The sequence below is a fragment of the Varroa jacobsoni genome, unplaced genomic scaffold (assembly GCF_002532875.2).
Source record: "Varroa jacobsoni isolate VJ856 unplaced genomic scaffold, vjacob_1.0 contig00006, whole genome shotgun sequence".
Taxonomy (NCBI): Eukaryota; Metazoa; Arthropoda; class Arachnida; order Mesostigmata; family Varroidae; genus Varroa; species Varroa jacobsoni.
Window position 1 is genome coordinate 134,248 of NW_019214394.1, and position 12,946 is coordinate 147,193.

At 43.6% G+C, this 12,946-nt stretch overlaps 1 protein-coding gene across 2 annotated transcripts; it reads left to right on the forward strand.

The window, feature by feature from the left end:
- On the forward strand, window positions 1-7,471 carry LOC147752117 (uncharacterized). Of its 2 annotated transcripts, none has more exons than XR_015314986.1 (2): window positions 1-1,478; window positions 5,971-7,471. XR_015314986.1 is itself a non-coding variant. In XM_086972526.1 (2 exons), exons 1-2 carry the CDS (start codon window positions 1,454-1,456, stop codon window positions 6,261-6,263), a joined length of 312 nt encoding a protein of 103 aa, XP_086828652.1. In that variant the 5' UTR covers window positions 1-1,453; the 3' UTR covers window positions 6,264-7,471. The 2 variants fall into 2 exon arrangements, 1 of the variants encoding a protein (XP_086828652.1); XM_086972526.1 differs by having other exon boundaries at window positions 5,977-7,471.
- The last annotated feature ends 5,475 nt before the right edge of the window (window positions 7,472-12,946 follow it).

Below are 12,946 nucleotides of genomic sequence, written 5' to 3' on the forward strand. Positions count from 1 at the left end.
TTGATATAAACAATTGAATTTTAAAACTATGTTTTGTTAAAAACCAGGTAATCCTAGTACTAACGAGTGACGTTTCAAGCTATTAAACTGAACCCGGTTTCATTAACGCGTATTGACAACCCATTGTAAAGATGATCTGATGGTTTTGTAATGGCGGATACGGGGACAACACTCATCAATAACATTTACCCAATGTATATTACTGTTATTATTCGGTAAAGAGCCGTGTAACGTTCACAGGAACGCTTACGAGCCAATGGAGTAACGCATATTTAGCTCTAAAATGTTGTTCTGCGGATCTTTTAGTCAACGGAGTAGCAAATCGTCCATGTGTCATCTAGAACACACTAGAAAGCCTGTGACTATTCAGGTTTGTCTGCGAGATTGGGTTCACCAAGGTTCATTACAGGTTCGATATTTGTTATATTTCCTAAAAGGTGGATGTGTATTTATGTAATGCAAGAAAGACCTTTCAGCTGCTTGAGTTCCTTTGCGAGAAGAGGCGTATTAATCGATAACAAGATGGCAACAATATTGGCTCGTGTCATAATGAACCGCATCGCGAACCGGTCGGTTATGTCATGCGAAAACCTGTACAATGCCACCCCTCTGATCCAGCGCCAAAATGGCAGCGTCTAGAAGCGTCGTAACAACTTAGGATTGTTGGAAATGAACGCATATCGTGCACATTTCTCTTTAGCTCTCGGTTCGGTAATTGTATCTAGAAAAAATTTAGCTGATTAACTTTTGTTACTGTCGTTGGGCCCACCACCGCCTCAGCCTTCGCCGCTCAATCACCCACTACATGAAACTAGTCGAGGTGTCGTCTCGGGTACATTTCACTATTCACTTTAAACGAATGAACTCAAATTGTTCTTCCAGGGTAGCTGCTTCGACAGTTGGTTGCACGTCCCTTCAGAACACAGCACTGACCATGGCCCGGTAAACTCTCGTATTGGCGATTAGTTGTATTAGTCGAAAGTACTAAGATCCTCAGTCGCAGAAGAAGGAGATCCTTCACGACGCACGAAGTTCACGATACACTACAAATAACTATGCGCACAAATAATTTTCGTTAATAGACCATAAAAACATTCCCAGTTTTGCAGTCTGCTTCAAAGAAATAGCAACTCTTTAACGCTGAAAAACGGGTTTTTTTTTTTCGCACAGAGCTGAACCACTTCAGCGCCAATACCCTTGCTAAAGATCTATTTGGCCTGTGGAACGGTAGGGCCATCGCAGGCTTCAAATTGCAGTGAGAAAATTCTGTCATTTTCCAACAATGGGGAAATCGGAAACAGTTTCTTTCGCTCTCTCTCGCTCTCTCTCTCTCTCTCTATATATATATATATATGGAGAATGTTTGTTTTTCAATGCTATTTTTTAGAAACAATCTCTGTATCACTTCGGCTACGAATGTAAACTGTCGTCGTAAAGTGGCGTGGAGGCGACTATGCTACTACAGGTTAACGAAAGTGGTACGTAATTGTATCTACGTGTTTATTATACTTTTATAAAGCAAATGACGTTCTACAGCGATAGGATGCGAGTTTGTACGCAGAGCTAGTCCAGGGACATTATGGCATAGTCATCGCTTGGTTCAGCTTTCAACGGGCTTTCTTCGCTGAGATGCTCCGCAGAGTTGGGGCCTGCGCTGCGGCCGCGACCAGCTCCTAAGCAGCAGCAGCAGCAGCAGCTGCACCGATTTATGGAGAGGCGTTAAATAACAGTAGGCCATAACGCTTCCCAGTTACGCGAAACATCTTTCTTGCAAAATTTCATCCGCAACACCCCGATCAGCTCGGTCCATTGAAACAGTTTCTATGAAACTACTGCGAACTTTAAGCCTGATGCGCTGTATGAGTAAAAATTGCCGCCAAAAAGAAGCGAGTGTCGCCGTTGGGAAAGGAATCATTTTGGCGACCCATCACATTTACCGTCATGTAATGTCAATATTTAAAAGCTTACTGTCATGAAAATAGACGCAGAGGCATACGTAGACCGGCGCTCAGTCCTCAGAGATTCCCCACGAGGAACCGACTATTCATATACGTACACATACACGCACGGAAACACGTCACTCTCACGTAAGCCACGCCTCCAAAATGGCAGCAACGGCCGCAGAAGATGTGGCCGCACTCAATCACAATTATATAGAAGAAGGACTGTATCGGAAGCGATGTGACGTCTGTTGCGCATGTCACACGAACAACAATTGTAGTATTCTATCAGAAATAGTTTTTCTGCTAAGACCGAAGTGGCACATTGCTCTCATACAGTTAGTTGTCCATGTGTTTGTCGTTGCAATCTACTTGTTTTTTCTTTTAAAATGAGTCCATCCATTCACAGAATCTGGTGCAATCACACGTATTTTCACTGTACAAACTATTTTTTTATAAACATTTCTAAAGATGTCAAGGAAACATGTACAATAGGGGTCTGAGAAGTCTTTTCTCTATCGTGGTTAGTCGTGCCCCTTGTGCCAGGTTTCGCGCGCCAGTTAGACAACCAAATGGCTGCGATCGTCTGTTTAGTTGGCTGCTCATTCTGTCGCTAGCGAAGTCTGCGGCCTGACAGCCAACGCGGGCTGAAGTAGCAGTCTGTGGAATTCGCGGCTAGGGGCCGCCGCGCGACACCCAGCTACCGACACACACGGACACACTCAGTCAGCCTATTTTAAGGGGCCAATTGCGTAGCCCCTATCTACAATACTCTCTTCCCTCATCGCCCCACAGACTTCCCTCTTCTCCCCGACCGGCTGCCAGCGGTTCTGCCACTACCGCTATGCTCCGGCGTAGCTGGATATGGCGGCGGGTGGTACGCGCGGCCATAGGAACCCTCCTATCGCCATTCACTCCGCCGTAGCAACACCCCCACCCCAACTTCCCCACCTGCAGCAGTTGTCCACGCAGGCATGCAGGCAGGCAGGCAGGCAGACAGACAAGCTAGCTGGCTGGATGGCTAGGAGCTGCCTTGCTATTTTCCCCTGACGGCCCTAGCCGAAGCCTCTAACCCTGTGCCCTCCCACAAGCCGTCTGTAAGCGAAGGGAAGCTAAGAGCTGCTCGGTTTGGCCCCGCCTCTTTGGCAACATCTTGACTCCTCCAGCCGGCGCACGCTGAGTCGCTCTTGTACGACGATTCGTTGCCCCCGTCTCATGGCTTGCAAGCGGAGCTTACCGCGAAATAGCAGGCCGTGCTAGTGCTGCTGCGCTTAACTATCCGGCAGCTGGTAGAGTTGCGTCGACTGGTGTAGAACCCATAAGTTCTCGAACAGCGTTAACTCCTGCGACAGATCGCGTTGACGGTGACGGCTGAGGTGGCTCTCGTATAGGCTTGTTTCGCTGCTGTTGCGGCGTCAGCAACGGAGCCACGTGCATGTCTACACACTGAGGTGGAATGGAGCCAGTGTTTGTTGGTGGATCCCGACTTGGTGTCCTTACGAGGCTACCGCTGAAAGTAAGATGACCAAATATAGACAGAAAAGGAATGTACGTATGGCGTTTTTCTATTTTGGCGGCTGGGCTAAGTAATCGCTGGATTTGCCGGTGGAGACCAACCGAGAGATGCAGCTGCTGTGCACTCGAATCTAATGTTAGAGACCCCACTCGAAGTGGAAGGCGGAGGGGGAATGACGTGGGATGGATTCAAGCCGCTCAGAGCAGCCATAATTGAAAGGTGAATAATCAGTACTGTAGTTTTAAAAGAAATGCCAATAGGTTTCTGGTCACGAAGGAGTAATGACGCAACAGGCAGCTGACACGGCGATGGTACTGATTAGCTTGCAATTGAATGCGGAATGGTCACCGCTTCGTTATACTGAGTGAGTTTAACACACATAGCTAGCTCACAAGTGCAAGCAATGAGTTATAAAATACATAGATAATGTTAAAAAAATGTTTGCAGGGACACAGGGTTTGACTCTGCATATATAATTTTATATGGTTGAAGAGTATTTTTAGCGATGGTAAAGGCCCTCCCTTGACCACAAGTGCTCTTACTTCTCAAAAAATCTCGCAGATGCTTCTTTACTAAATATAAAACGGGAGCTGCACATCTTCACATGCTCCTCGCGTACTGCTTTAAAAAACACCACATAATAAATGGACGATCACTAACATGTACGTGGAACAAACTGCAATACTGTCCTACTTAAAGATTATACTTAATTCAAAAAATAACTATTAGTTCGTTCGTAGCTCCTTAGCGAATCGATCATTTCGACTAATTCTCGAACAAAGAATCTCATTTTCATCATCTTTAGTTGTATACGGTTATAATACAGCTATGTACCGTTGAGGTTTACGGGCAAAGACACAGTTCGGCGCGGTAAATTAGCGCCCAATCATTAAATCTCTGTTCTCGAAGATGAAGGGGCCGGTGAAGTTTATCGAAGACTGGTGAAGCCGTACAACGAAACAACTATTTGTCATTAGTGCAATTATTCTGAGAAGGGAAATTGAGAGATTAAAACGTACGGAATAAATGACCTATCCTGAGAGATCGAACAGATGAATAAACTGTTATATCGACGGCAAATGTTGAACCAGCAAAGCCAGTACCAATACGACCCTTGTCGACACCTCGAAGGCGTTGTAGTGAAAACATCGAGAAGCAAAAACAATATTCTCTACAAACTTTAAGTTTTCGAACGAACAGAAACGTGTTCCACGTAAGGCTGACTACTACCATCAAAAAATCAGTCTGGTCCGCATATCGACGGGACATGCGTTGGCCTATGCCCCTAGCTAAAGATAACCTAGTAGAACAATGGTAGTAGAAAAAGAAGAATAAATTCGGGCTTATACTGATAATTATATTCGCAATGAACTGATATTATGGGATATTGTCGGAAAAGAAAATGAATGGTCAGTGTTGCTAGACACCTCAAAACTTAAAAAAAGTTTAATGGATGCATCACTTCGTAATGGACAACACGAAATGCAATCGTGTAGCAACTTCACAGAACGTTGACTCCAACGTGTCCAAACATGTGTATTAATAAACATGTGCCAATCTCACATTTACCAAAGAACTCTTTTACATGTGTTGAAATTTTTCGCCTTGTTCTGTACCTTTGAACAACGAATACTTTACACTATATGCCAAAAGTTCTTCTTTAAACAAAGAAGATAAAAGTTGTGCCATGTTGTAAAAGTTAACTTCTTGGAGTCGTATGTCCTCTGCAAATCTGCATGTTGCGTTAAGTAGTTCCTTTTGTATTTTGTTATACATCGCCCGTGTTTTTTAAGCATGAAAAAATAAATCTCGCAGATACGCTGCTTTAGCTATCGAACGTGATCAGGTTAACCAACAGCATTCGTTTGTAGATCTTCAATTTAATACGTCTACCACTAACTTGTCACCTTCATTTCCTATATTATTAACGAATTTTACAGCGAATCATAACGCAAAAAGAAGTTTGAGCCAGCCGTCCTGGTCGGAGGCTTTGCATAGATTGTTTTTTGTGCCATTTTTTTTTACAGAGCAATACAACCTTTCGTGTGGATAAATGAAAGACATCCGTTGAAACATGCTTCTCCAAATTAGAAGGCGCTGAAGGAGAAATAACTGAAATGTGTAGGGAACACGTGCGCAAAACTCCCCTAGGGACACGGGCATTTTCAAATTGCGCTCAAGGTAGATAGTTGCCTATCTAGTCGCCTTTGATTAGCTACCGAATGCGGTCACGTGGTACCTCGGCTCTTAGTGGATCAGCTACAAAACTTTGCCCTTCAAAGTACGCACCTTAGAAACATCTAGGCAAGGACTGATGGGGCTCTCCGAAGTGCTGAACAAGCTCGGGCATCTATTCTGTGATTTGCGAACACGTATGGGAACATACAGTCAGACTGCTAAGAATAACTACGCAAAATTAGGTTGACACGCCACTGCCGTCCACTGTAAATGCTATACAAAAGACTACGAGTTATTCTAGTAACAAATTAACATTAAGTTTAAGTGTTCGCTCAGTTGCAGATATGAACGGTTCCGAAAAAGAGCCGATTTCAGTTTCCGCTGCCAATCGACAGAGAGAGGCAGACCGATCCGATGGCACCATGCAACAGGATAATATAGAATGGTGTCACCCGATATGTACTGACATTAGGTGTGTCAGCTTATCCGTGAAGATTTTCTACCCCGAAGGATACGCGGACGAACGCGACGAGAAGCTGGGCATCGGAATCCACTTAGCTGAGCTATCTCAGAGGCGGAAAAGTTTGGTGGACTGGCGAAGAGCATTCGCGTATCAGCAGCAATATTGACAATGCGCCTAAGCGGACAAAAACGAACCTCGAGTATCGTACTACCCAGTTGCGGACGTCTGGGAAATGGACCAGATGCACAGAATCCCGCAACTTACGGCGAAAATTCTCGAGGAGGAATTGTCAGCAACCACAACATGAAAAAAATACCGACTATTGAATAGTACTTTTCTGAGGACGCCCGTTTTTATCACAAAAAAGTATGACGCAAAAATCACTTTGTCTATTTGAATGAAATATGTGCCGCTGACGGGCCTCAAACTAGCGGTCTATTTCAGCCGGATGCGAGAAACTATGACATGCAGCCATATTTTTTGTTAATAGGCTTTACCCGTCTGCATCAAGTCCATATATGTTGAAGACCAGTAAGTTCAACGCACCTAACAGAATTGTTCGTTTATGATACAAATATACAGATCAAATTCTACGACAAGCTGCAGAAAAGAAACTGAAAAATGTATGCGGACTTTGGTAGTTAATCATACTGAAAGCGGTGCTATTCGCGAAACCTATTCGAATCTGGATATATACATGATGTCAAGAGTTTCGTTAGAAAAGGTTAACACATTGCGTGTATCGAAAATGCCCATCCATCTCCTGTAGTTCACCGAAAGGATAAAAGAATGCTTGTAATCCCTCTTCAACACATCGGCAGGCCTGCCTGCCTGCCTGCCTGCTCTAGTCCTACTTTCGTATTTGTGCTTTCAGGTGATCTTTCAGGCCGCATGTCGAGTGCTCGAAACCTGTGTAGAGGGTCGTTGTCAGTTCTTTGTCGAGATACGCTTAAAAGAAACAGTCCGTAATTACCGCAAACACTTGAATCTATGGGTCTTATATGTAGCTGAGATCCTCAATGTACAGTTTTCCTTCTTAGTTTTAAAGGATCGTAAGTACTATGATAACACATATTGTGGTAAACAACTAGAGAGATTTACTTGGAGGCATTACCGTTTATCGGAGTCGTATTCCCGCCGTGGATGAAACAATACGCCTTATTTTTACTAAAAAAAAAGGAAGTTAAAAAAAGTATAGCTTTTAGAAAATAAAGCTGTAATCATGGGTAATGTAGTTGCATTGTTCTCCAGTGTTTCTAATAGCAACTTGTTCGATGAGCAACTATTATAATTTAATCTATATAGTTCTATCTCAGACAATCAAAAACGTTTTTATAGACGTCTCTCAAAAATCACTCGTTTGTGCTCATTAAATATGTGGTTATGCATATTGACCATAGAGTTTTTCGTGTTTTAAATGAATGCCTACTTTGGCTTGTTCCAGCCTTTGCTAGTCTAGAAAATCGTGACCGCCTCACTGGATTACAAAGGTCCCCTTTTTTTAGAACTGTTCACTCGTTGGAAAATCTTCGTTGGAGAACTAAACTGTCCGACACGAAACAAGCATTGCATCTCTAGGAGTAAATTAATTTGGATAGGTAGGAAGCGTATCTGCTTTTAGGGAAGCTGTTGATTCTTTCAAGGTTTCAAAATCCACGAGACCTAACGGTACGTAGTGCTTAGCATGACTTCGGTGAGCTTCTTGCTGTGTTGAGCTTTCCCCTCGCCATGGGAACCATGATGAAGCTACCGCCACGGTGACTGTGACGAGCCTCGAAAGGTGTCGATGTCGGCTTTCAACGACATGGTAGTTTCCTACTGACCGTAAAATTAATCCATTGGAGCTACCAATGTCTAGCTTAAATCCACCTCTATCGCGTGATCTAATCGCCTGAAATGATATTTCAAGGTTGGTATCACCTTCAAATGAAACGTCTTCACAGGTTATATGGTCACCTTAACGAGAGAGAACTTTAAAGTTGAATCAGCTTTAGTCGTGTAACCAATTTGCTCCATATACTTTAAACTCTCACCTAACCTCAATTTGCTTACCTGTATCAGATAAACGTTATTGACTACATAAATAAATAGTCTAGACGTACTAATCTAGGTAATTTAACAAAACAACATGTAAATCATTAAGGAGCTGGCAATTCCTAGTTCTCGATTAGTTACTGCGGTTGCATTTTCTCTCTCTTCTTCAACATGTATCGGGATATCGGCCGTAAAAACGTTACCACGCCATATCAATAATAATACTGATCGCCTATCTCTACGAAGCAATCCCGAGGTTTATCGAACTGTCTGTTCTCTCCATACGCCAATCACACAGATACAATTCAGTACTTCTCATATCGATTCATATTCAACTCTGAGCGTTCCTATCGATGACCGCGAATCTATGCGTGTCCGCTGTTAACAGTCCTCCCTTTTCAACTGATTCCGAGCATTCTGTACCGCAAACGGCCAGAGATTGACTTAACTTGCATTTATTTCCGCCTTGCCCCCAAAGCAGCCTCGTCCCATTATCTTCTAGGCAGCAATGTCGCCGTTCCGCTCTTTGAGGGGTGAGTCCAATGGGTGTAAACAGCCTTATCAGCTTCTGTTTTCCTGCCAGCCTCTGCTACGTTAACGGTATGTAAAGGAAGCAGTCCGCTTACCTTGCTGATATGAAAAGAACTTCAGCCTAGCTTAAGCGGAAGTGGGCACTAGTTCCGCTCCGGGCTTTTCGTACCGGAGGAAGGCATTGAAGCGGGATGCGTGACGCCGGTGGTGGTCGGAAGTGGCCACGTGCTGTATTGCTACAGATATACACACACACACATGTATAGAGACAGTATTCTTGTTCAAGATTGTTAGCCATATGATATTGCGGTATGGTTCCTCGGAGCGCAGAACAGAGCAGGGAGAAAGGATCGGTTGCGAAATTTGGCTTTAAGCTATAGAAGAAGAGGTGCTTGATTAGCCATGTAATAGCCTCGAGCCAAGATTCATTTAGTGGCGTAAAAGGCACCAATATTATCCATTAACAGCATTGATATATTCTAGATAAAAGGTCGTCCCATCTGGAAAGCATTATTAGACTATGCTTGTAGAGGCAACCAGTACGTTGAATTCCATTTTCAAGCGCATGAAATGAACAAACACATGGGAAAGAAAAAATGGACGCCCCGTATAATTGTATGTTATAAAGGATTACGCTATATGTTTTCAGTTTCCACTACGTCAATGGCGTTTAGGCCAAAATTCGTCAAAGCTTATCAGCCAATGTCGGTTTTCTATGTTAAATTGTATAGCTCGTATTCATGTCATCTTACCCAGTTCACTGTTTTAAAGCCGGCTCAAGTCAAAGCGTAACCGTAGACCTGCACACTTTGTAGGTAGAGGCAGCATAAAATGTCAAACACTTTTGGCAGTCTTTTGCTCAAGAGCTCCTAGGTTCCACAAAAAGATAAATATTTTTCTGGTTGGGAGGTGACCGGTGCAACCGTAACTCAGCTATAGGGAGTGGTTTCTAAGGTGTCACAGGACACCTCGGGAACTGCGTTTGTTATCAGGGAAAGCAATGGGGTGTCGGTTGGCAAGAAATTCGATGCCCTAGTGCGGCGAGCCATAGAAGGTAATGACGGTGGTAGGAACGCGAAACCTGGAAGGCTCACACAGACTCACCACACACTTCTGACAACTATAGTACGGATTATTTAGAATGAAATGCTACACAAGTGTAAAACAGTAACTGCTGCCTGGCTGACAGTACATAAAACTAAACTGTAATAATGGCGCTATTGAGACATACGTTGGTAAGTGGGCAATATGTATATATCATAGGTGATTATGCCTGTAAACCGTCGCGTGCTCACCGGATGTGTGGCACATATCTGTTCTGGCAGATAGGGGGAACATGATTAGATTTTAGCCACCTATTTGATATATTATATAGGACTTCAATTGTTTAGGGACACTGCGTTGGGGTGTTACGAGTTTGCTCGTATTTCTATCTGTTGTTATTTCACCACATTTGCCAGTCTTGTACCTCAAATGTCTCGACTATACGCTACCTCAATCAATAAAAACAATACAAGGAAATGAGTTGCATAAAGTAATAGAAGGGCCTGTAGATATATGAGAATTAATTTATGGAAGATTTCTCGTCTGGCAGAGGATTCTCAAATGATACCTTTATTCTCGAGGCAGGAAAAGGCAAGCATCAAAGAATGCACGTTTTATACCAGCCAGTTGTTTAGAGCTCAGATATTTGAACGGTGATAATAATCTGCATTTATTTGGCAAGTATATCAGGAGTTTTTATTTAACTGGAGCATAGAATGAGTATCCTTTTGAATATAGCAGTGCTGTGACTCTATACACTTTTACCAATGGCTATATAGGACGCCCCGAGGAATGTGGTCCTTCATTGAATACTTTCTACGAATATCCAACTATGCGAACTATTTCATTTTTTTTCTCTGTACCAAGATAGCGATATGTCGCCAAATGGTAAGAAAGTAGCTAAGAGCTAGCGACTACATTCGTTGCCACCCATTGTCATGACTCTTGGCCACAAGAACCCTCACTGCGACGAACGGGGAGGCTAAACAATTACGAATTCCTCCCTCAGCTAAGTTTGGCGGTGAGAGAGGCCACGACCGGCTTTCCTAGGCGAGCATTCCTATCGAGGCCTCCCGTTAGACTGCCCCCACTACATGCTTTGCAAACAGATGCCGAGTAGGATGTTAGCGTAAGTGTAGACAAAAATCTTCAGAACCCTAAAATGAAACGAAAAATCGTTCCGGTTTGTCGAAGATGATTGTGATAATATTCCAGTAGTGCGGATAGACGCTCAAAAGCGTACATATATACCGCAGTGTACCATTTCTGAGCAATGGACACAACGAAATAGGTATTCAAAATGATGTGCTTTCAGAAAGTCCCCGCAAACAACTCTTTTTTTTCTATAAAGATTTACATGCATATTCTCTATAGAGTAGTAGTAATTGAGATAACTGTAAAGAACGCGAGTAAATATACTGCATCTGTAACTTACGCCTAATCTAGTTCATCCTTTATCGAAAGCTACACGATGTTTGATAACAGAATAACTATTAAATAGGAAAAAAAATTTGCCGTGTTCAACTTCTATAAATTGTTTCTCTGTCGACTTCTACGAACGGTACATAGAAGATACACGGTCATCAAGAGCGTTTACTCAAAATAGGACCAAAAACTGATAGTAATTAAAGCCGTAGATGCAGAAAAAACAATGGAAGGTATGCTACTAAACCTAGTATTACTTCTTACTGCCCATTCGTTTCATTCTGATGGCAACGTGCCATTCATATAACGTTCGAACAGGACGGACAGCAAGGAGATAACTGAATGAAAGCTCACTCACACAACATTGCAGGGAAAATAACTAGTATATATTTGTTGGCTCGTTTGGGATTGATAGTAGAGTTTAAGAGTTTAGCTCTAAATCAATGATCTGAATTGGAAAGTCTAACTGTACATCGACCTAGAGGAAAAACACAGAAATTACGAGTGATGCATATTCGCTAGTAATAGATTAAATCATCATGTTCAAATTTAGCGGGCCAAATCGGAAGTCAAGTAAATACCCAATCTCTGTCCTTGATCAATGACAGATAACGTCGAACATTTTGCTTCAGTGAAGTATGAGCAGCTCTTTCTTGGGTCCGTTATCATACCATTCTACGCTGCCAACCAGCTACAATTGTCGGCAAAAAATTGAATCAGCTGAAAGATTATTCCCTTGTCCTGCAACAACTACTGGATGTCAGTGCTTTGAAAAACCGATAGTACCCAAGCCGCGTTCGGCCAGCTCCTTGTGTCTCATCGCAGTTTTTTTCCTGCGTCTCTAACTCTTGCTGCTTATTCTTCATGTATTACCAGAACGCCTTTGGTATGTGTAGCCTACTGGATGGATACTGGAGGTGATGAGTGCCTGTTATCGATACCCCACATTCTATGCTAAAGCGGCGAGGACTCTCGCATCCGCCGACTCCTTCAACAACTTGCTTCGTAAAACTTTCTCTCGCTTTGCTGAGGTTGTTGCCGTTGTCGACAAGTTTCTATACGGTCCCACCGTCTCCTACTTGACAGCAGCAGCAACATTATCATCATTCTGTATCAAGCAACAATATACGGGGCCGGCTACTTCAACGTGTGCACAGACAACGGCGAGATTCACAGGACTGCAGCGTTCTGACCACGGAGACTGGTGACTTCAACAACGAAGCGATTAGCGATTTGCTTATTTGCTAGCAAGGCAAAATATGGAGCATCGTGAACAGAACTGTACGATGATCGCTATGAAGACTGCTATGACGGTCGCCATTGCCAACGCCAGCATCACCGCTGCTGTCAGGGCAGCTTTTACCAACACTCCACAGTCAGTATCAGTGCCGCCTCGATCAGCAATCAGAGAGCAATGGCCACACTGTGTCAAATACAAATTTCACCTTCTCACTAGCGAGGCCCAGCCGCAGTGGTGGTAGCAGTATTGCCGACGAGCTTCGTTCGTTCGCTCGCCAAGCGAACGCTCCGTCTGAGTATTTTCTCTCTTTGCTCCTTGCCATCTAAGAGAACAGCTGGCGCAGAACTGGGGGCCAGCGTCGCAGAGCTGGAGGTGGCATGGCTCGCTGGTATGCTGACTGCCAGGCTAGAGGGGCTTTAGGAACAGCATTAACAGAGAGAGCGTGAGAGGGATGGAAAGAGCTGGAGATGTAGGAAGAAGGTGGGCTAAGCAGCGAATGAGCATAGCCTAGTCGTAAGGTTCGTTGAAAGAGTGTAGCTCGAAAAAAGTCGGTAAGCGGCTACTGCCGCTTTTGC